Consider the following 23,254-nt stretch of genomic DNA (forward strand, 5'->3'; position numbering starts at 1 on the left):
AGGAATGACTCTTGGATGAAAAAAAACTTGATGTACTAAATGTTGAAAACAACGAAATATGAAGATAGTAAACTGATATTTACCCTTATTTTATTATACAGAGGATGATTTGAACTTGTGACTCTTTCGGCATTAGAGAGAAACATATATCTAATATCAGTAAATTAACCGTTAGTAGGTACTTTAAACTTAGTTGTTTATTAACTAGTTAGACATTCACGTATTATGGACAGTGTGAATTTCATTCATTTTAAACCTAGTTGGTTAACCCAAGTAATTGAGCTCAAATGATTAAGGTTATTTACTCAAATGCTCTCGAAGACCTTTATTATATGCTCTACTCTTCAATATTACTTGTATTTGTTGTTAATGCAATATGTTAACATTGGTATATATATACATATCTTCGATACTGCTAAAAATAGTACTTGATTTTGTAAAAAGAACAGGATGAATCATAACTAACTTGTCTCCATATATGCCGATTCTTCTTTCCATGTTACCAACCAAAGTGAACCCAAAACTCCAAACACTTCATGTACGTGGCTAAAATGAATTTTTGTTTTCAAGTTTGATCAAACGAATATCACGAGATTCTTGCAAAAAGGGATTGTGATTTTTGTTCACGACTCCACATTGAACCTGACCCGTGGCACCTCAATCAACTTTGGACCATACATAATGCGACTAATACCAAACAATAATAATCCATTGTACTCATCAAATGCGTGCCTCTCCATTAATATTACCCACAATGTCAAAGATTAGTACTTGCGCAGTAGTAGACGGTCCAAAATTCATCTGACTCTAGTATTAAAAATGAGAAACGTTTTCTGCACTCTCTCGATTTTTACCCTCTTTTACTTCCTCTCTTATTCATAGTCACATAATTAAATAAATTGCGATAAAATCAAGGGACATACACAATTAAGAGGGAGTGGGGGAGAGGAACAAAGAGTAGTGTGATGGAAATTAATCATTTCTTTTAGGGAACTTTAACGAAAAGCTTCTGTAACTGTTCACTTTAACAAAAAACCACATTTTTACGCTAAAAAGTCAATCCTGGTACTATTCACTTTACTCTTTATTTTGTCCTTATCATTAAAACTTAAAGTTTTCAAGTCATTTTCATTAGTTTTCCTTTTCTTTTACCCTATGTTTGGAATAAAAAATTTAAGATTACTGAGGAATTTTAAAATAACGGAAATTGAAATGACAGAATTTTGTTTTATAAAATTTGTGAATTTTCTTGTTTGAACCTAAAAGAAGAATTGAATTTGAATACGGAAATTATTATTTTTAAACTATCACTCGTAGAAATTTGAAAGTGACACATGTTTACATTAAATTTAAACTTGGGAATTAGAGGTCTCAGATTCCAAGTTTTTTGTTTTTTCCATGGGGATATTCTAAATTTCTATATTTATGAATCCAAATAAGAGAATTTGTTCGTGTCAATTTATAAATTTTGACTTTTTTTCAAAAATCCATGTTTATTTTCTTCATCCGAACAAAGTTAGAGAAAAAATGTAGACATCGAAACTTTGGTAAAATAAATATTCATCAAAATATATACTAAGTTTTGACTTGCCAAGGCTTACGTGGCGCATATATTGGGTCTCACAAATTGCACGCATGGCATGACTCATCTAAGATAGACAAGTCATCAAGAGTGACATTGGGGAATTATCTTTTAACTTGACTTTGATATAAATATACAAATTATGTCAATTTGGTTAACTCGACAAAAAAAAAAAAATTGGTTAATTTTCCAAACAATTACTTAGTTAAATGATTTGATTAAATCAAATTGGTTATTGTACTCCAATCAAATCCTTCCATCCGTAGAATTAATCAAGTCATTTAATTAATTCAAAATTATTTGATTAAATCAAATTGGACACCAATCAAGTCCAAGCTTATACTCAAGTTCTTCGACGGTTTACCAAATTAACTGATTTGGTTCAAATCAAGCTTTGGTTGTTTTATCAATTAAATTTTTTGGTCAAATTACCAACTTATTTGATTTGGTTCACATTTATATCAAATCAAGTTCAAATCAAACTTTAATCAAGACGATTCATGGAGACAAACTCCATAAATTAAGGCCTGGAAAAGGAATTGATTCAATGCAAAGAATCATGGAGAGTCTTGTAAATACGAGCCTTCAAGACGAGAAAAACTTGTGTAGTCTTGCCACTGGATCATGATGAGTGGCACTACCATACCATTCATAACTTGCCGTGTGTTAAGCATTGTTGCATTAATATAATTTCTTATTTTCAATTTATATCATAATTAATAAACTTAATATAAAAAACTATATGGAAAAATAAATTTTTTAAAAGGCCTGACTTTGAGGGACATCATAATCGCAAGGTTATCTCTCTCACGGCCTTGCATGGTTGCTGGGAAATTGTGTAGAATTTGTGTAATTACTGGTTCAAAGGTTCGTTAATCCATCTGAAATGAATTAGGTTTTTGACTAACCTCAGTATTTTTATAACTTATCGAATAATTATTATGGACACATAAATTCTGGTGAAGAACCCAATTATTAAAGCCACCTTCCTTCACCAGTTGTTAGTAGTTCCAGTTTTCAAATACTATGGCCTATTGATGTGAAATTGAATTAGTTATAAGCAATCATGGGAGAGAAAGATGAGAGATGTGGGAATCGGGGAAGGGGAGGTTGAGTAGTAAGGGAGAAGAATCGACGGCATTAGGGACACCGACCGACGAGAAAGAAGAGTCTATGGGCGGGTTTGCAGATGAAGGAACTGGGGTTTGTGAGTTTTATTTTAGCAATTTTAGTTTCTTGAAGAAATAATGCTTTAACTTTTTAATTTATTTTGACATAAAACGAAAAATTAGAAATCATATTTAATGTTTAATACATGGCAAGTTATGAGTTGTATGTAGTGTCACTCATGATCCAATGGCAAGTTAAGCCCCACACAAGTTTTTCTCCTCCAAGACAAAGAAATTGACACTTAGACACCCTACAAACCCGAAAGACTCATAAAGCTCTCTACATTCTTCACCATTCGTGGACAATCAACAAGCACATGTGCCGAGTCATCCACCATCAAAGCCAAAAATCACCTACCGCATGACACTACTTGTGGTCCCAATTTGTGCAAGATCAAGCTTTGACGGCCCTTAAAGAAATCACAAGCCCGATTCAAGATCAAGGATTCACTTCCCTAATTAAATTCTACTATTGAGATTGAATCAAAGGATCAAGCGTTGTACTCATAGATTGTAACACTAATTTTATCATCAAGACAACCTCATTATTTTGCGTGTTTACAAAAACATATGGAGCCTCTGCGCAGAACAAAAGAGTACAAACTCTCTTTTTAAGTGGGATTGGAACCCCTTTTGTTTGGCACTTTATTGTTTTAGCTTTGCTGTGCTAAGTTACTTTCTTGCTCCCTTGTTTGAAAGTGGTCCTAGGGTGGTTAATCAGATGTGAAATTTTAGAGATTCATGTCCACAAGTATAAAAATAATTTGCTAGCTTCACATGACATGCATCCTTTCCTTCACTTTGAGATGAAATAGGCTACGAGGATCCATCACCGTGCATTTTGTGGCCCAGGATAAACCAAATCAATTATTGATATGCATATTCCATCTCTCAATTATTCCCCAATCTACATCAAATTTGTGAAAATAAAGTAATACATTTTGCCTGCTCTATATGTAAAGAGCCATTTTTCATTTCAAGATAAGCGAAATTCTAATATGATTGCAAATTTAGTGTTAATGAGATTTTTTTTAATTTAATTATCGAACTGTGATTAATTGACAACTAAGGATGAATGACTCTTTATATGTAAGAGTATATTCAGTGCACGAAAAATTTGGACTCAAATTTGATATTTGATTCTAAATATGATTGTAAGGTTCTAAATCCACCGGAGGCTTAAAATTCATATATAAGTTTCTGAAAAGTTGAGACCCAAATTTGAGTTTTAATATGAGATTCCATCCTAAGTAGAAAAATTGATATTTAAGTTTTGAATTCAATCATCTCAAATGGTATAACCAAATTGCTAAAACTCACATACAATTTTTTTTAGTTCAATATTTCTCCTTCAATGCAAAGATTCAAATCTTAAAACTCAAAGTGAGTCTTAAAATTTGAATTTTTGCGCTGGAGAAGAAAACTAAATACAATAATTCACCACCTTTTTGAAACTCAAACATAAAATAAGTTAATTATCAACTAGTCGAATGAGTCCAATAGTCTTCAGATTTGAGTCATGGCTAATGAGTGTCGGTCCACCATCGGAGAGATTTTTTAGGATATTCGGAACACAGGATAGTACATCACGTGTTATTACAAGTTCTGAGATATTTATGTTAAAAATTAACAACTTAAAAAATAAAACTCTTTTTTACTTATAATGACATGTGATCTACCACTCGTATTCCAAACACAATGAAAATTTTCTCCTAACAACGGTTCATTTCTGATGAGATTCGTGGCAACTGGCAAATATTCGTTCGTCTCCTTTTTACACCATATTTTGTGTCTGTATATATGTATATGTATATATCCATTCTACTTTCGCATTGAACCAAATATTTAAAGAAAAACTAATAAAAAAAGTTTGAAAACTTTGAGTTTTAACGATAAAGACAAAATAAAGGGTAAAGTGAATGGTATCAAGTTTGACTTTTTAGTGTAAAAATATGGTTTTTCGTTAAAGTGAACAGTACCGCAGACTTTTCGTTAAAACTTCGAATATTTAATTATATAATTTATATACTGTTCTTGGATGCACTTTTTGTTCTGAAAAAAAAGGGCCACTGAAAATGAAATGGATAATGGTAATCTTGAAGGAAAATGAAACAATTTGTTAGAAATTATTCCGATTAGGTTTATCGATATGAACCAATCAAACACACGATTATTCTTTGGCTGGACTAATAGACCCGCACTTTTCAAAATTGTGTTTTCATCAAACATGAACTAATAAGAGGGCATGCATCGGTGACGCGTCTTCCAGAGGTGGCTAATTAGGGGACTCTTCTCCTATTGAGTGTGCGCGATTATCTACTGATTAAAAAATTGGTCACTAAAAGTGATGTACTTGATAAGTGTAGACATGTGTCATTAGCAAATAGAGTGTGTGCCATGTCAGCTAAATATAGTTGAGAATTGTTGGTAGTTAGCTGAGTTGTTAAAAGTTAGTTAGGTGGTTAGAGGTGAGCTGTCAAAGTGTAAAATGCTATATATAGCATATATTGTAAACATTTACATTTGGGAAGTGTTATTGGCATTTCAAAAATCTCATTCTACACTCCTCACAAGTGTATTTTTTTTTTTTCAAATATAGAAAGTTTGGATTGTAGAATGAGATTTTTGGAGTGCCAATAACAATTCCTTTACATTTTCATGAAAAGCAATCTGAAAAGTCTCAACCATTTCTTTCATTCTTCTCTCTCTCTCTCTTTCTTTCTCTGCAAATCTTCATACACAAATCTTCATTTTCTTCATCTGATTCATAGTAGTTAATAAGGGTACAAGAGTTATTTGTATTGAATAAATGGTTGCTACATTTCTACTCATTGTTGGTCAAAATTCTCGATATTGCCAAACTCGGGACACATTTTGACGGTCACATTTTACAACAAACAAAAATTTCAGCAACGTTCTGAAGGCCTTGAACACAATTGCATCAGATTTGATAATCTAACCTGGATCCACGATGCCAACTATAATAAGAGAAAGTACAAGACTTTACCCTTATTTTAAGGTTAGTAATTTGTACTTATCTTAACCATGTCCTGATTAAACTGGTTTCATAAACATATTCTTAGCTATGTATCAACTCTTATAATTATTTTAGGATTATGTTGGAGCTATTGATGGAACACATATACCAGCATTGGTATCAGGACCCGAAGTAGCTAGCTAGCTATCGTGATCGTTATGGTAAAATATCACAGAATGTATTAGCTGCTTGTAACTTTGATTAGGAATTCATATATATTCTTAGAGGATGGAAGGGTTCAACTCATGACTTCAAACTGTTATATGATGTTGTATCAAGGAGGAACAAACTTAAAGTGCCAGATTGTTCATATTCATTTATTTATTTGCACTAGGACGTACCATAAATAATAACTTTATGTGTTTTAATTTTAGGTAATTTTTTTTTCTAGTGGATTGTGGATTTGCAAATCGTCGTTAATTTTTAGCTTCGTTTTGAGATGTTTGATATCATCTCCAAAATTTTGTTGGTAACGATCGTGACCCCATAAATGTGCATGAGTTGCTAAATCTTTGACATGCTTCCTTGAGAAACGTAGTGGAGAGGATATTTGGTGTATTTAAATCTCGATTCACAATTTTAAGTCCGCACCTCCATTTCCATTAAAACATAAGCAGAGTTAGTGTTAGCTTGTGCATGATTGCACAACTTTCTTCGCAAGGAGTGTCGTTCTGATGAATTTCCAATCAAACATGAAGATGAAGAAAATGATGATGAACTAGGTAATCAAACTCAAGAGCAACAACGACATATTGCTAATGCATGAAAAGCTGGTATAGCTACAAATATGCGGACAGATGTTGTGAGTGATAGCATTCAAATATGAGAAATAGAGAATTAATTGTTTTTACAGATTGGAGTATGCAATTTGTGTTTGAAAAACTTTGATAGCTAGTTTATTTTGTAAGCCTTAACTTTCAAGATTTTGGATGCAAACGTTTAGTTTCACTTTGATAAATGTTAAAATAAACTGTAAATGAGTAACTGTTTGCAACCACAGGTAATATCCACAATCATCCATTTAAGTTTTACGGTTAAACAATTATATCCATATCCGTTTATTTATTTAAACGGTTATCTATAGATATACCAGTGAGTTTTAAATGGGCTGTCAGGTATTATGCTTACACCTAGTTATACTCGAGGTTTTTCTTGCATAGTGATTGGTTGTTTTTGGGGCCAAAAAAAACAAGAAAGATAACAAACTAATGCTTGTATGCCACAACAGGGGTGAGCGATTGTATTGTTGTTCTTGTAGATTAAGTGAGAATGCAGTGCCGTGTTTGTTCCACGCTGGGACAAGCTTTAATGAAACTCATCCCGACTAACCAAGACTAACGACTTCCCTATAGGGTCTTAGCGAGACCCCCTGAAATAGGCCGGATTGCTAAGACCAACTCCTTGCTTCGTCCCCTTCCTCTTCCTACTTGTTCCTCTCAAAATTCGAAACCCAGATCTCATTTACCTACTATGCTCTGCTTCGCCCCTCTCATATACCATTTTCAAACCTAAATCCCTCAAAATTCGAGAACAAAAAAGGAAAAAAAATTATGCACTCTTTCCATTCTCAAAACCAAATCCAAACCCAAAATTCGATACCAAAAAACAAACATGGATGTGTGCATATGAAAAGCACAGCAGTCGCCCATTCACACATGTGCAAGAGCAGTTCTAACTACACATGCACTCCAGACTCCCTAATCGTAGACCTTCATTGTTGACGCCGGAGAAGCAGAACGATGAGTACCCATATGACTCAAACTCTGATATGGGTTCTAATTTGCCAATTGCGTCCTAGAAAAATTAGAAAAAGAAACAAGGGAGATCAACCGAAGAAGAATAAGAAGAAAAAGGTGGAGATGAAAAGGGAGAGGGACAAAGTAAAAGAGGGATTAGGACGAAGAAACTTATGAAGGGCGAGGGAAATGAACAGAAAAGAAATAGGAAAGCACTACAGAGGTTTCTAGAGGGGAAAAATATAGACAAAAGTAAGAATAAAATAATAATAAATCTGAATTAATAATATAAAATAATATAATGTTAGAATTTGTTATTGTTTTTAGTTATTAGTCCAGCACACCAAACGTTAGTCTAACTTAGTCTAGTTTAAGTCAGTTCAACTTAATTCACAAAGTTATTCCAGTCCGAAATAATTTGACACAACAAAAGCACCCTAATGGTCTAACTTAGTCTAGTTTAAGTCAGTTCAACTTAATTCACAAAGTTATTCCAGTCCGAAATAATTTGACACAACAAAAGCACCCTTATGGTTTGATTTGCGCCTTGGACTGCTCAAACGGTTTCTCCAGAAAAGTAGACTTCAATTGTACATGCATTGCGCAAGTAGCCCTCTAACGGATAACGGATAAGTGTTACTCTTACATATTTGAGTTTTATCAACTTTCTAATTTAACATCTAATCTACAAATTTAAGTTTAATCACCTCTCTAATTTAATATATAATCTAACATTGCATATTCAAATTTCATCAACTCCCTAATTTAACATTTCTATTATTTAACAGAGAAAAAAATAGTACCCATTTTTTCCAAACGGAGCCCGACTAACTTCCGAGACAAGTCCATTCCATAACCCCGACCCGGTTAACAAAGTGGGCCATTCGTATATCTGAAATTTCGTAAATTATTTGATGAACTTGGAACAAAATTGTTCAACGTCGAAAATAAAAAAGAACAAAATTAACACAAAAATAAGAAGGAAAATAATTAAGCAGCAAAATCAAATGAAAACAAGTAGATTTTCCATTCAAATCCAAATTCAAAACATAAAATTGAAGCACTTCCATACCTAATTCTACCCACCAACCAACCCATTTACAAAATCCCCAATCCGAAATCCTAATAACCTAACCCCCAAACCCGTAGAGAGTCCTGCCCTGCCTCTTGAGCGCGTAGACAACGTCCATCGCCGTCACTGTCTTCCTCCTGGCGTGCTCAGTGTAGGTCACAGCGTCACGGATCACATTCTCCAAGAAGATCTTGAGCACTCCCCGAGTCTCCTCGTAGATGAGGCCACTGATACGCTTGACGCCACCACGGCGAGCCAGACGGCGGATGGCGGGCTTGGTGATGCCCTGGATGTTGTCCCTCAGCACCTTCCTGTGCCTCTTGGCTCCCCCCTTTCCCAGCCCCTTGCCTCCCTTGCCGCGTCCCGTCATTGCTGCGATATGAAATTAGGGTCTTGATTTGGGGTCGGATTTTCGAATTCGGTGCGCAGGTGTTTGTGGGGAACGAGAGGGAAGGTGGGGTGTTTATATAGAGAGAGGTTTGGGAGTGAAACGTGGGTTTTGTGTTTGTTTACGTGAGATTTTGGGTTTGGATTGGTCGCAATCGACGGTTGAGGGTTGCCATCCGTGCGTGGGTTTGGGTGATGGGGGACCGTGGATTGTGTTTGGATCGACGACTGGCGGGGAGTTGAAGACTGGTGTGCGGAATCTTGGTTCACGAGGATCGATGATGTGGCGAGTTTTGTGTTTTTTCGACAGAAATGACTGTGGACCGTTGGATTTAAGCGTTAACTACGTCCAGATAATCGGGGCGACTCGGATTGAGCTTTTTTTTTTTTTGCGTCGTGAATAAACTAATTAACTAATCACTTAGCACAAACATGAAACTATCCTTCCAATTGATGTTTGAAAATGGTTTAGCAGCAAAATTGAATTTTCGAGATTGAGGTCGGACAATTTGTCTCGAACAATTTGTAAACTAAATGATATAGCACTAATAAAAAATAAGTGTGTTAATCAATGCTTAAATAATAATCAAATAATCAACGAGAAAGATCATATAAAAACTAATTCCAAATTAGCTAAAAATAATCAACAAAATACAGAAGTTTAATAAATTATAAATTGGGGGTGAAAATTATAGGTTTCTTACTGTTAAATTATTAACCTCATACGTATAGGTGAATAGCTGAAAATATGGGGCTAAATTTTGAAATTTTAGACCTTTATGCTGGAGATAGCCTAATGATAGCTCTTTCTAATGTTGAAGAAGGTTCATTGTTTGAATCATTAACCCTAGTCCATAAATGAATAAAAGGGCCATGGTTCAAGTACATTCTCGTCAATCTACAGGACTAGTGACTAGTCTACCTGATATTAACTAAGGGTCAAGTACAATAAGTAAGGGCATATTTACTTAATTTTCACGTACGAAAATATATTAGATCAATGTATAAATGATACACAATTATTCAGAGTTGGTGGTGGTGGTCGTGATTCATTAGTGCGGTGGTGCCTTGGATTGTGAGATTAGATACGCATGTGGTCGCTGTAGTGGCTTGAACATAGACAAATAGATGGCCATCGAAGAGAGAGACTGAGCGTCGAGAGTCTAGACGGAGAGAAAACAAACAAATTTGTTAAGAGCTCGTTATTAACAGAATTTTAACAAGTGACCTGATAACAATCCAACTAGTTAACGTGTTGACAAAAAACCTGTTATTTTGGTATCGTTTGTGTCGAATTAACGAGTCGTGCAAGAAATTACCAGGTCTAATTCCAATGGGCTAGTTGGAAGTAAAGGGTTAATTAGGGCATGGTAATTAGATTATTGCTTTTATGAAAGGGGTTCGGGAATTTCTCCGCTTTGCACTATGGTTTGAAGATGGCTAAAACAAGAAACTTTTCTTATCTAATTGTGGAGGTGGATTCTTCTTTGGTGAATGATTGTTCTGGTGTTGCTAGAGCTAAATTAGTTGTTTTTCTCTTCTTCTCTCATTTAACCGAAAAATCTCGTGAGTAAGTAGAGAAAAGTCGAAACTCAAATCTCAAAAATGATTATAACTTATACAAGTCAAAGTTTAGCGTGACGATCATGGGATTGACATGACAAACCCAAATTACCTGATTCGACGAGGTAGTCTTGTAGTGCTAACGAAAGAAAATTACAAAACAAAACTACGCGTGTTGACGCTCTGGACCAAAAGAAATCGGAAAAAAATAGCCCCTTTTGTGTACCTACAATTAAATATCTGTAAACAACTCATCAACTTGTGGCTGTAGTTTAGTGGTAAGAATTCCACGTTGTGGCCGTGGAGACCTGGGCTCGAATCCCAGCAGCCACACTTTCTTTTTCTTTTCCCTTTTTATTTTTCAATACCGACACGCAATACGACGCCGTTTCGTCACTGTAATATATCAGTTTGTCTTCTTTTTCTTTTCCCTTTTTATTTTTCAATACCGACACGCAATACGACGCCGTTTCGTCACTGTAATATATCAGTTTGTCTTTCCTCGACGCGCAGCACAAATAGTTTTCGCTGATTTCAGAAGGCTCAAGCTTCGTCATTGACTGAGTAATCGACTCCAAAAACTGTAAGATTCTCGTCCTGTTTCTCAATTCTTCGGATCATGATCACTTTGATCCGTAAGATCTCGAAATTCATGATTCCAGTTCCGAATTCTTTGCTTTGTTTTACTAAGCATTTGCGGGTTTGTTTATCCGTTTTGTAGATCTATATACTGGACCGAGTCATTTGGAATTTTTTAATTATTAATTTGGTTATGGGTTTTGTATTTTAAGTCGAAAAGTTGAATTCTTTGAAAGAATCAAGTTTTGATGTATATGGGTTTTGAAATTCGATGCTTAGCTGAATACGGATACGAAATTCAAGCATTGTTTTGCTAGTGTAATTGTGAGGAATGAAGGGTAGTTCAAAGGAAGCATAAGAATTTTTAATCGCTACGTATACATTTGCGTCGAGAATTTAAGTGTAATGGGTGTTTTATGATTTACGTTCTGTTTTCTTAGAACACTTAACATTTCCGATTAATATACAAGTTATGAACACAACCCGATTTCCTCTGTGTGCTTTATTTGTTGATTTCAATCGTTTCTGCGATGTTGCTTGTTTTCTGGTTGATAGTTTTTGAGTTTGAACTTCATTTAGATGTGATCTTTTTGTTTTCTGGTCAACTAGGGCACGTTTTGATAACCATTTCATTTTTGGTCTTTTAGTTTTCATTTTTTGTGCTTTAGATAGATGAAAAGCATGTGGGAGAAGTGAGGAGCGGAGAAGGATGAAGGGAGGTGATGGGAGCGATGATGGAGAAATAAAGGAGATTATGTGAAAACAAAAAATTGAAAGTGAAAACAACTTAAACTTTTTTTACAGTTTTTGGGTTGTAGTTTTCATTTGTTGTGTCATTCCCTACACATTCCCTTTCACATTTATTCCGTCATACTTCCTTCACCCTTATTCCGTCATCTAACAAGTGTGTGTAGGAAACCTATTTAACAAGTATTTCACATGCTATTGAGGAACACTGAATTCTTCTGCTAAACTTTCTAGTTTTTCCGTTTTGATGTCACAGATGATGGATGACCAGGACCTGGGCTTCTTTGCCAATTTTCTCGGCATCTTCATATTTGTACTGGTAATAGCGTATCATTATGTGATGGCCGACCCAAAATATGAAGGCAACTAATGATCTGTTTCTTTTTTATGTATTTGCAATAGAGATGCAATTTTCTTGCGACTAATGGAGATATCCTATTAATTTGTAGCGTGAACTATTTCACAACGGATGCAGCTTGATTTACGTTATACAATATGACTATGTTCTGTTATACACATTATTTTCTTCCCTATTTTAGCTGTGCTTCATATTTAATTTTCCACACCTTTACATTATGAAGGGTGTTGTCCGTGTTCGGATTGTGTTTTGAAGGTTCCCATTGGCTGTGATAGTGAATCAAGTGATCAGTTGTTCGTAGAAAGTGCGAAAAGCATATTTTTAGGGTTCACCGAAAAGAAAATTATGTTTGGTGCATTGTTCAGGAAGATTAGGATTCATGGTTATGTATATGATCTAACCAAATTACAATGTGTACTGAGGTCAATTGAAGATTGGCAAATCTAATAGCATTTGCCAATTAGCTAGATGTATTGTTAAAGTTAACCATCTCTCATAGGAGCTATGTGTTATAATTCTGACTCGCCTCTAGATCTTGCTCTTTGACGTATTCCGCAAAAAACTAAACTTAGCAAATTGGAGAATAACTAGAACCACACAAGAATTATACTAGTTTGGTGGAACTTTAGCCTACATCCAGTTGTGATTTCCCTGAGTAGAGAAACCACGACTTCTTTGATTAACAATAGAGTTACAGTATTTTTGCAAACCCTAGAACTAATCCCTCTCTTTCATGCGGCTCTCTCTCTCTCTCTTTCCAACGGCTGTCTCTAGCTTCACACACTTTCCATGGCCTTGCCACACCATATTTTTAAGTATAGGGTGGTTTACATGATAGCCGACCCCACTTAGTGGGAAAAGGCTTTGTTGTTGTTGTTGTTGGGTGGTTTACATGCCTATTTTATGATTAGTTTCTTATTCTAAAGAACACTTTCTTTCCTTTTCCAAATTATCTTCTAGGATTCCCAATTTAATTGTACAATAAAACTTTGATTCTTTCCTAGTCCTTTTAATTTTATTAAAAGAATCGGTACACCTTTAATTTTCTTACTATAACACTAAACAAAATAAGACACTAACTATGAGTCTGTGACGAGCCAAAATCTTAAACACTATGTAGGCGCATTCAATTTGACTAGTTTTCTCACTTCTTTCTTCATCTCCATTGTTTCTCTCATCACGCTTGGAATGCAGAATCCCAGGCTAGTCAAACAAAGAACCATTTGGCTCTTATGTTTCTCTTCACTGTCACTAGTATGTACCTTGTCAGCCACTTCCTGCAAATGTTGAAGAAAGCTACTCACAATAGTCTCAACATCATCAGTACAACCCAAAGTCGCAAATCCCCTCGGTGGTTTGCCCAAATCACTGTCATGGTAATCACTTTCCGACATTGTCTCGGATACCGGCAGGGACTTAATCGAAGACGCCTCCTCAAGGCAACCCTTTAGCAGCTCTAGATCAGCATTCATTTGTTGCCTTAGTTCCTCCCAAACACCTCCAAAGTTCTGCTCTACTTGTGCGAGAAACTCCGTCTTATAGGCCACAAATAGTAAAAGATCAGCGATTTTTGATAAAGATCCTAGGACCCGATTGTAACTGGCACCCTGGAAGGGCAAGAACCAGCAATTAGGCTCTGTTTCAGCTTCTTGGATGAATGTTTCTAGTTCTTTGACATGGGACTTGAGCTTCCTCTGCTTTTCCCTCAATCCTGTAGAAGCCGGTACGCAAAGATTTACTCCTCCTATACAATCTCGAAGCGCCTCCATGCTTTGCGAGAGCTTATTTTTCGCTAGGGTCGCTGCTCTTATCGGATAAAAGACAATCTCTACTAAAAGGAAACAAAGTAGTCCAATGGATGCCTCTATCATTCTTGCAAATGCAAATTCACTTGGAGGACCATAGTTTTCCCTACCCAAGATAAGTAATGCTGCAATGGCTGCCGAGATCCCACCAGCTTGGCCATACATCCTGCTATGCCTAAGAAAATGGCAGAAAAAGATCCAAGGTATGAGTGGTAAGAGCTTGAATTTCTCAAGTCTTTGGAAAATAAATAACCATATGATTCCATAGATCGATCCCAGTGCCGTTCCTTGAACTCGAGCATTTGTAACTGTGAATGTTGCTTGCCGTCCTGTTACAAAGCTGAAGGCAATGGCGAGGCCTGACCAGTACCCGTTTTCCTTGTTATACAACAAGCCGAATAACACAGCAAGGCCTAATGCAAGTGAGCACTTGAGAGCAAAAATTATACTCCTGGTACTTGGGATTATGTTTCTCCAAACAGTTTTGAAGTTCCACCGCCGTTGATTTTGCGAATCACTGGGTTGTTGGTTAGGTTTCCTAGTGTTTAGAGGATTCCAGGCAATGGGTTGGTTTTCTAGGAGGAGTTCCATGCAGTACAAGAGGAAGAAAGCCGGAAGATTCTCACGGTTATTGGTGGTGGGTTTTCCGGCCCAAAGTGGCTTGTCGAAGATTTCTCTGTATGATTTCGGAGCCAATGTTGCATCGGAAGGCAAAGAGTACTTAGCTAGCAGAAGCCTTAGGCTAACCTCAACTTCTGAACTTTGTAAATTGCGTCTTAGTTCTTCATCAATTAGGTTTATAGGATGTGAAGAGCAACTAGATAAAGCTATTTCCATCCCCCTCAGTGGAACCTCAATTTCTTGCAACCTTTCACCTGAGTCCAGATAATTTGGTTTCAGAAATGTGATATGTGGTCTCTCCCACACCATGGTTTCCTGCTTACAAAGAAACGAAAACCTTTAATTAGCTTACAGAGCTAATTCACGAAGCTCAAACTTAATTGCCTATTACAATTTGACACATGCAAAAAAAATTTGTTTTGTGCTTTTTATGAGCTATTTTTGTATGTGCGTCAAACTGTAATTTACAGGAAGAAGCAAAGTAATGTCCTTTTGTGAGTTATTAGTAGTTTACCAGATTATTACTGATGCTTTGAAGAAGCTTAGCTGCTTCTTTGGAGAGAGATTGTCCTCGAGAGAGGAATTCGAGCGCTCCGCTCTTGTCCCGGGAAGAGATGGCCTCAACGAAGCAAGCTAACCTCTGAGAAGCATTTCCGGCATACATGCGCCATGATTTACTGACCTGCGAATGCATTATTTCCATTTCAGCTTACATAATTTGCACATAAATGATTATTCCCTTGCAGGCACAATCCTACTATTTGCAGTATGGCTAGAATGTGATCTAGCTAGAATGAGTAGTTCTTGTTGTCTCAGTGTGGTGTTTTATTCGATTTCTACATCTTTAGCCAAAAAGATCTTTTAGCATATCAAGCGGGAGATATGATCAATTACCGCAAAAATGTTAACAGTACGATATTCTAAACTACTATAATTTATAGAAGATATAGCAAAAATACTATTTTAATTATCTGTTACACGCACGCAAATGCTAGATGATACGTAGATTTTCTTTTTCTTTATTCATAAGGAAGGAAAACAATGTTTTGACGTAACCTAATTATAATATGTTTTCTTACACGTCCTCACCACTTGAACTAACCAGAATGGCTTACATGGATCGTTTTCTTGTTCTTTAGGATTTAAGAGACAATTACACAAGACCAAAGGGCTTTTATTGTTGTTTCGATTCCGGCAGTCTCGACAAACAAGAAGCTGCCATCTGCCGTACGACGCTGTTTTGTTGCAAACTTTGTGTTTCCAAATTAGCTGGATGCATGTATTATAATTTCCTCGTTCTGATTGGTTCAGTTATCAAAGCTCTAAACTAATATAGTTTAGACATATAAAATGCAAATAATTAGTAGTTTTTAACTGATAAGTATATATACAAGCTATTACAATGATGTCTATAGTAGATTACGCACCATACCTCAGACCCTGTCTGTTTAGCTAGCAACGTAAGTCTGACAAGAAAATAATACTTAGTAAAATGCATGTGTAAAGAGTTTAAAGAAAATAAACTGGATAGTTACCTCATAGTAAGATAGCCGAGGATAAGGAAACAACATAGCAACAACAGAAGCGAAAGCTCCAAGGGCAGTGCTTGATGCAACACCAAGTGGATGCATGACAACCCCAGTTTGTGCTCCATGAATCACAGTGCCAACATAAACAATAAAAAAAACTGCCCAAACGCAATTCTCTTCGACAGCAAGTGCGTGGACTCCGGCAAAGCCACCACAAAAGCGCTCCAAGGGCAGTGCTTGATGCAACACCAAGTGGATGCATGACAACCCCAGTTTGTGCTCCATGAATCACAGTGCCAACATAAACAATCAAAAAAACTGCCCAAACGCAATTCTCTTCGACAGCAAGTGCGTGGACTCCGGCAAAGCCACCACAAAAGCACTCAGAGCAACTGCCACCGCTGTTAATAACTCACAAAAGGACATTACTTTGCTTCTTCCTGTAAATTACAGTTTGACGCACATACAAAAATAGCTCATAACAAGCACAAAACAATTTTTTTTTTGCATGTGTCAAATTGTAATAGGCAATTAAGTTTGAGCTTCGTGAATTAGCTCTGTTAGCTAATTAAAGGTTTTTGTTTCTTTGTAAGCAGGAAACCATGGTGTGGGAGAGACCACATATCAAATTTCTGAAACCAAATTATCTGGACTCAGGTGAAAGGTTGCAAGAAATTGAGGTTCCACTGAGGGGGATGGAAATAGCTTTATCTAGTTGCTCTTCACATCTTGTAAACCTAATTGATGAAGACCTAAGACGCAATTTACAAAGTTCAGAAGTAGAGGTTAGCCTAAGGCTTCGGCAAGCTAAATACTCTTTGCCTTCCGATGCAACATTGGCTCCAGAGTCATACAGAGAAATCTTCGACAAGCCACTTTGGGCCGGAAAACCCACCACCAATAACCGTGAGAATCTTCCGGCTTTCTTCTTCTTGTACTGCATGGAACTCCTCCTAGAAAACCAACCCATTGCCTGGAATCCTGGAAACACTAGGAAACCTAACCAACAACCGAGTGATTCGCAAAATCAACGGCGGAGGAACTTCAAAACTGTTTGGAGAAACATAATCCCAAGTACCAGGAGTATAATTTTTGCTCTCAAGTGCTCACTTGCATTAGGCCTTGCTGTGTTATTCGGCTTGTTGTATAACAAGGAAAACGGGTACTGGTCAGGCCTCGCCATTGCCACCAGCTTTGTAACAGGACGGCAAGCAACATTCACAGTTACAAATGCTCGAGTTCAAGGAACGGCACTGGGATCGATCTATGGAATCATATGGTTATTTATTTTTCAAAGACTTGAGAAATTCAAGCTCTTACCACTCATACCTTGGATCTTTTTCTGCCATTTTCTTAGGCATAGCAGGATGTATGGCCAAGCTGGTGGGATCTCGGCAGCCATTGGAGCATTACTTATCTTGGGTAGGGAAAACTATGGTCCTCCAAGTGAATTTGCATTTACAAGAATGATAGAGGCATCCATTGGACTGCTTTGTTTCCTTTTAGTAGAGATTGTCTTTTATCCGATGAGAGCAGCGACCCTAGCGAAAAATAAGCTCTCGCAAAGCATTGAGGGAAAAGCAGAGGAAGCTCAAGTCCCATATCAAAGAACTAGAAACATTCATCCAAGAAGCTGAAACAGAGCCTAATTGCTGGTTCTTGCCCTTCCAGGTGCCAGTTACAATCGGTTCCTAGGATCTTTATCAAAAATCGTTGATCTTTTACGATTTGTGGCCTATAAGACGGAGTTTCTCGCACAAGTAGAGCAGAACTTTGGAGGTGTTTGGGAGGAACTAAGGCAACAAATGAACGCTGATCTAGAGCTGCTAAAGGGTTGCCTTGAGGAGGCGTCTTCGATCAAGTCCCTGCCGGTATCCGAGACAATGTCGGAAAGTGATAACCACGACAGTGAATTGGGAAAACCACCGAGGGGATTTGCGACTTTGGGTTGTACTGATGATAAAGAGGTTGAGACGATTGTGAGTAGCTTTCTTCAACATTTGCAAGAAGTGGCTGACAAGGTACATACTAGTGACAGTGAAGAGAAACATAAGAGCCAAATGGTTCTTTGTTTGACCATTCTGCATTCCAAGCGTGATGAGAGAAACAATGGAGATGAAGAAAGAAGTGAGAAAACTATTCAAATTGAATGCGCCTACATAGTGTTTAAGATTTTGGCTCGTCACAAACTCACAGTTAGTGTCCTATTTTGTTTAGTGTTATAGTAAGAAAATTAAAGGTGTACCAATTCTTTTAATAAAATTAAGGGGACTAGGAAAGAATCAAAGTTTTCTTGTACAATTAAATTGGGAATCCTAGAAGATAATTTGGAAAAGGAAAGTAAGTGTTCTTTAGCATAAGAAACTAATCATAAAATAGGCATGCAAACCACCCTATACCTAAAAATAGGATGTTGCAAGGCTATGGAAAGTGTGAAGCTAGAGACAGCCCCTGGAAAGAGAGAGAGAGCCGCATGAAAGAGAGGGATTAGTTCTAGGGTTTGCAAAAATACTGTAACTATATTGTTAATCAAAGAAGCCATGGTTTCTCTACTCAGGGAAATCATAACTGGATGTAGACAAAAGTTCCGCCAAACCAATATAATTCTTGTATGGTTCTAGTTATTCTCCAATTTGCTAAGTTTAGTCTTTGGCGGGATACGTCAAAGAGCAAGATTAAGAGGAGAGTCAGAATTACAACAAATAGCTCCTATGAGAGATGGTTGACTTTAACAATACATCTAACTAATTGGCAAATGCTATTAGATTTGCCAATCTTCAATTGACCTCAGTACACATTGTAATTTGGTTAGATCATATACATAACCATGAATCCTAATCTTCCTGAACAATGCACCAAAAAGAATTTTCTTTTCGGTGAACCCTAAAAATATGCTTTTCGCACTTGATACGAACAACAGATCACTTGATTCACTACCACAGCCAATGGGAACCTTCAAAACACAATTCGAACAAGGACAACACCCTTCATAATGCAAAGGTGTGGAAAATTAAATATGAAGCACATATAAAATAGAGAAGAAAATAATGTGTATAACAGAACATAGTCATATTGTATAACGTAAATCAAGCTGCATCGGTTGTGAAATAGTTCACGCTACAAATTAATAGGATATCTCCATTAGTCGCAAGAAAATTGCATCTCTATTGCAAATAAATAAAAAAGAAACAGATCATTAGCTGCCTTCATATTTTGGGTCGGCCATCACATAATGATACGCTATTACCAGTACAAATATGAAGATGCCGAGAAAATTGGCAAAGAAGCCCAGGTCCTGATCATCCATCATCTGTAACATCAAAACGAAAAAATTAGAAAGTTAGCAGAAGAATTCAGTGTTCTTCAATATCATGTGAAATACTTGTTAAAATAGGTTTCCTACACACTTGTCAGATGACGGAATATGGGTGAAAGAGGGATGATAGAATAAATATTAAAGAAATGTGTCCCAATCTGGGTGGTACTGTGGATGACCAGTGGACGAACAATTTTGACCCTTGATTTTTCCTCTGTTTTGCCTTCTTTGTATGGTCAACTGACTCTTCTGCTGACGGAAATGCCCCTGATTTTCTCTTTTCTTACCGTTTGTCTCACCCGTTGGCCATTTTTCTGGTTGACGGATTTGCCCCATGACTTTTTTATGGTTTATGATTGGTTTTGGTGGTTCCTGCTGGGAGAAGGTGGGAATTGACTATGCCACATGTTGGTCATCGTGTTGTGTTGTTTTTGGGGTTTATTTTGCTTTGTTTCCGTTTTCTTTCCTTTGTTATTCCCGTTCCCTCTTCTATGTCGCTTTCGGTTTGTTTTTCCTTTTGTTCTCCACTGTCTGCTTCCCTTTCGCGCGCTTTTAAGTTTTGGTCTTCTCGGTCCCGCTTTTCTCACTTCACAGCTGCTTCATTCTCTGGACAACTCTGTGGTACATGGTTTTCTTTCCATTTTTATCTTCCTTTGTAGATTTTTGTGTTAGTTTGTGATATGGGTTTTCTTCTGTTGTATTTTGAGAGATTGGGTGATGGGTTTTTATGGATTTTAGTGTTTCAAACTCTGAGAGGAGTTGTTGCCCGTGGGGAGAGAAGTCTGGGTTTCAGTGGGTTTTCTTTTGTTGTGTTTAGAGAATTATTGTTGCCCAAAACTCTATCAAGGGTTTGCTTTTTTGATTGTGAGATTAAACAGTCGAAGAAGGTTTATTTAATGGGTGAAGAAATTGACGATTGTTTGGTCGTCAAATATTTCTCCTCTTTTGTTTGTTTGATTTCTTTCTAATATTCAAATAATTATTGTTGTGTAATCCTAATAGCACTATTGATGTAACTCGAATAGATATGTACCAGAGCATGGGAGATGCTCTTGCGTAGCAGTATGGTGGCTCTGCAGCTCACAACACTGTATGTTCTTATTTTCTTCTTGGGTTAGAGCATGCATATATTATTAGTTGGTAGATGTCATAAATCAACCCCTATATTCTAACGTGAAGTAAAAAAAGAAGAAAACTCTAACTCTAATCACAAGTCCACTGACAAGAAAACAAATCACATTACCAACCAATACCTTTTTGCAGTCTTCTTGACAACAACAACTTATATGGGTACCTTCTGCCAGAGTTCTCAGAGTTGCCAAGCTTATTAATGCTGTATGTTTTCTTACTTCGGAACATAAATTTGCGCCTTAATTCTATTTTCATCCTTTCCTTTCTTGAATTTTCATACTGTTGGGAACAATTCTCTAGACTTTCCTTTTTCTTCAACATAATTTGAGGGATGCAATCCCATATCAAGTTTCTTAGCCCTATAATCTTATTTGTTTTGCAGTCAAGTTGACAACAACTTTGGTGGGACTACAATTCCAGATTCGTATAGCAACATGTCCAAACTGTTCAAGTTGTAAGTGCTGCTGCTGATTCTATGTCTTTTAGTAAGTTTAAAGGTAAAATTGTGTGAACTAAGGACAACAATCTCTATTTATTCATACATCAGATTTAAAGCTCCAACTACTTAGGGGAAATCCAAAAGATTTGTGATTAATCATAACAACGATAGAGGGAATCATAGTTTTTGTTGGGAAACACGTATTTCCAACCACTGTGCAGGGAACATCTCCCGTTTCTATCTGATGTTATATCACATTAGGTGATGGTGCTGGTTGTTTAGAATGACAATCGAGAAGTAACTCTTAATATTTAACACAACCAATCATGTCAAGATTGAATATCTTTGTGTTTTTGTTGTTTCTTTCAGGAGTTTGAGGAATTGCAACTTACAAGGGCCTATTCCTGATTTCAGTAGGATTCCAAACCTTGGTTATGCACAGGTTCAAGTTTAATTGTGTAAAAAATGGAGAGATTGATCGCCGTCGCTCATAGTTGCGTTTCAGGAAACAAATTTATCTCTTGCCAATTTTGTGTACCCACTTTTAACTCATGATGGTTCGTGCTCGCTTGCAACCCAATTTGCTGTTATAAAGTTTTGCGTTTTACAATCTGCTTTCATGCTTAAACCTCTTCCAATTTTGCAATTCCGTGTAAATCTTGCAGGTCAAGATGGGACACCTATCTGGGAAATGTTGGGATGTCTGGGCTTAGGTGGAGACGTGGACTTATGGAAGTGGTGAAGTAGCTTAGCTCTCATCTGTTCTGTTTAAGCTCATTGGTGCTAGCTCTGAGGTTTTTTGAAACTCTCCGTTTTCGAAATCTGAAGATTCAACCACAAGGAACTAGAATAATTGAAAAAAGAAATTGTTTTGGCGAAAAGAAGCATGTGCAATCCTCTAATTTTATTAATATAAAAGAAGTGATGTAAATCCAGTAAAGATATAAATAAGAGCTATTAGTGGAAAAAAAAAATAGTTGTACAAACTATATGAGAATAACGTATCTATATAGTGTTTATGTTTGTTCATTTCTCCCTTACGGTTTTTTATGCCTGTTAACGCTTGAACAATAATGCAGGTCAATCAACAAGATAAGATTCAGAAAGAAAACTCCACATCTGTTGCCAGCAATGCTCATGGGGAGAAGTATAGGAAACCAAAGCCTACATATCTGAAGCCCTTTAGGTTTAGAACTGATGTATGTGAAACCTGTTGTGACCAATTTCTTTAGTAAGTATAAATAGCGTTGATGCTTAATATGATATGTTTTGGGTTTTTTTTTTTAGGAAAGAGGGATGTTTAAGGAAGCAACTTTGGAGAAAAAAACTCATGCACCACTGAAGGAGATCACATTAGTCAGGACTCCAGGGGCAAAGTCAACAAGCAAACATAAGAATGTGATACAGGTATACTTGGGAGCTACAAGTGCTTTGTGTGTGGTTTGAATCTGAACAATTACATTGTGTATCACTGTCATATAGGCAAATTTGTTATGTGTGATGATGTATTTACGCATGACTGAAATGGATGATCTAATTTTATGCAATTTATAATTTTGTGTTTCTCTAATTTTGTGTTTTTTTTGTGATTTATTTGATGAAAGTTTCAATCTTCAAGTACATTTTTCATGTATGTACTCATCAAATGTCAGGATTACTGTTCCTCTGGTTTTTTGGGCTACAAATTAAATTTTGGGGTTGTTTAAATTTATTTAATTTTGTCCAAGATTAATCGATTTGATGTTCTAGGTTCTTTATAGGCAAAACATTGGAGCAGTTGGTCATATTTGGAAGAGCAAACGAGGATGGAGTTCTTGGAGCAGTTGGTCATATTACTCTTGGCTAAGGGAAAAGTACTCGGACCTTATTGAGTAAGTCACTAATTATTCATTTCAATTAAATTCTGATTAAGATATTATGTGTAAATAGGAGTGTAAATATGTTGTACATAAAATTTTCAATCCCGCAGCAACGCGTTGGCACCATTGCTAGTGAAAACTAAAACCCAAATCTGTAAAAAAAAAATTAAGTTGTTTTCACTTTCAAGTTTTTGTTTTCAAATAATCTCCTTTATTTCTCCATTGTCGCTCTCGTCACCTCCCTTCATCCTTCTCGCTCCTCATTTCTCCCACATACTTTTCCTCTATCTAAAGCATAAAATATGAAAACTACAACAACAACAA

At 36.5% G+C, this 23,254-nt stretch overlaps 6 protein-coding genes, 1 non-coding gene and 2 pseudogenes across 8 annotated transcripts; 5 read left to right on the forward strand and 4 right to left on the reverse strand.

The window, feature by feature from the left end:
• Nucleotides 1-19,326, forward strand: part of LOC126591921 (uncharacterized) — a 99,910-nt pseudogene extending 80,584 nt beyond the window's left edge.
• LOC126591924 (histone H4-like) lies at nt 8,533-9,049 on the reverse strand. The gene has a single exon (XM_050257636.1). The coding sequence runs from the start codon at nt 8,964-8,966 to the stop codon at nt 8,655-8,657; it is 312 nt and encodes a 103-aa protein (XP_050113593.1). The 5' UTR covers nt 8,967-9,049; the 3' UTR covers nt 8,533-8,654.
• TRNAH-GUG (transfer RNA histidin (anticodon GUG)) lies at nt 10,808-10,879 on the forward strand. The gene has a single exon. It is a non-coding gene; the product is annotated as a tRNA-His (tRNA).
• LOC126591925 (dolichyl-diphosphooligosaccharide--protein glycosyltransferase subunit 4A) lies at nt 11,087-12,388 on the forward strand. The gene is made up of 2 exons (XM_050257637.1): nt 11,087-11,129; nt 12,129-12,388. Exon 2 carries the CDS (start codon nt 12,129-12,131, stop codon nt 12,240-12,242), a length of 114 nt encoding a protein of 37 aa, XP_050113594.1. The 5' UTR covers nt 11,087-11,129; the 3' UTR covers nt 12,243-12,388.
• Nucleotides 13,343-14,965, reverse strand: LOC126592237 (uncharacterized). The gene has a single exon (XM_050257959.1). The coding sequence runs from the start codon at nt 14,963-14,965 to the stop codon at nt 13,343-13,345; it is 1,623 nt and encodes a 540-aa protein (XP_050113916.1).
• LOC126592238 (uncharacterized) lies at nt 15,159-16,757 on the reverse strand. Its single transcript, XM_050257960.1, has 2 exons — nt 16,192-16,757; nt 15,159-15,338 (listed from the first exon to the last, which is right to left on the reverse strand). Exons 1-2 carry the CDS (start codon nt 16,468-16,470, stop codon nt 15,159-15,161), a joined length of 459 nt encoding a protein of 152 aa, XP_050113917.1. The 5' UTR covers nt 16,471-16,757.
• On the forward strand, nt 16,758-17,926 carry LOC126591918 (uncharacterized; annotated as a pseudogene).
• Nucleotides 19,219-23,223, reverse strand: LOC126591927 (dolichyl-diphosphooligosaccharide--protein glycosyltransferase subunit 4A-like). Of its 2 annotated transcripts, none has more exons than XM_050257640.1 (2): nt 23,169-23,223; nt 19,219-19,495 (listed from the first exon to the last, which is right to left on the reverse strand). In XM_050257640.1, the coding sequence occupies exon 2, from the start codon at nt 19,493-19,495 to the stop codon at nt 19,382-19,384; it is 114 nt and encodes a 37-aa protein (XP_050113597.1). In that variant the 5' UTR covers nt 23,169-23,223; the 3' UTR covers nt 19,219-19,381. The 2 variants fall into 2 exon arrangements, 1 of the variants encoding a protein (XP_050113597.1); XR_007612547.1 differs by having other exon boundaries at nt 19,286-19,495; nt 23,112-23,185.
• On the forward strand, nt 21,747-22,624 carry LOC126591923 (uncharacterized). The gene is made up of 3 exons (XM_050257635.1): nt 21,747-21,809; nt 22,151-22,270; nt 22,359-22,624. Exons 1-3 carry the CDS (start codon nt 21,771-21,773, stop codon nt 22,515-22,517), a joined length of 318 nt encoding a protein of 105 aa, XP_050113592.1. The 5' UTR covers nt 21,747-21,770; the 3' UTR covers nt 22,518-22,624.
• Nucleotides 23,224-23,254: the final 31 nt, after the last annotated feature.

Source organism: Malus sylvestris, chromosome 12, assembly GCF_916048215.2.
Source record: "Malus sylvestris chromosome 12, drMalSylv7.2, whole genome shotgun sequence".
Lineage (NCBI taxonomy): Eukaryota > Viridiplantae > Streptophyta > Magnoliopsida > Rosales > Rosaceae > Malus > Malus sylvestris.

Coding starts and splice junctions, on each gene's coding strand:
- LOC126591925 (XM_050257637.1), top strand. CDS start 12,129: ATGATGGATGACCAGGACCTGGGCTTCTTTGCCAATTTTCTCGGCATC.
- LOC126591924 (XM_050257636.1), bottom strand. CDS start 8,966: ATGACGGGACGCGGCAAGGGAGGCAAGGGGCTGGGAAAGGGGGGAGCC.
- LOC126592237 (XM_050257959.1), bottom strand. CDS start 14,965: ATGGTGTGGGAGAGACCACATATCACATTTCTGAAACCAAATTATCTG.
- LOC126591923 (XM_050257635.1), top strand. CDS start 21,771: ATGTCTGGGCTTAGGTGGAGACGTGGACTTATGGAAGTG. Junction 21,810..22,150: donor GACGTGGACTTATGGAAGTG/GTGAAGTAGCTT, acceptor ACAATAATGCAG/GTCAATCAACAAGATAAGAT. Junction 22,271..22,358: donor CCTTTAGGTTTAGAACTGAT/GTATGTGAAACC, acceptor TTTTTTTTTTAG/GAAAGAGGGATGTTTAAGGA.
- LOC126591927 (XM_050257640.1), bottom strand. CDS start 19,495: ATGATGGATGATCAGGACCTGGGCTTCTTTGCCAATTTTCTCGGCATC.
- LOC126592238 (XM_050257960.1), bottom strand. CDS start 16,470: ATGGAGCACAAACTGGGGTTGTCATGCATCCACTTGGTGTTGCATCAA. Junction 15,339..16,191: donor CTCGGCTATCTTACTATGAG/GTAACTATCCAG, acceptor ATGCATTCGCAG/GTCAGTAAATCATGGCGCAT.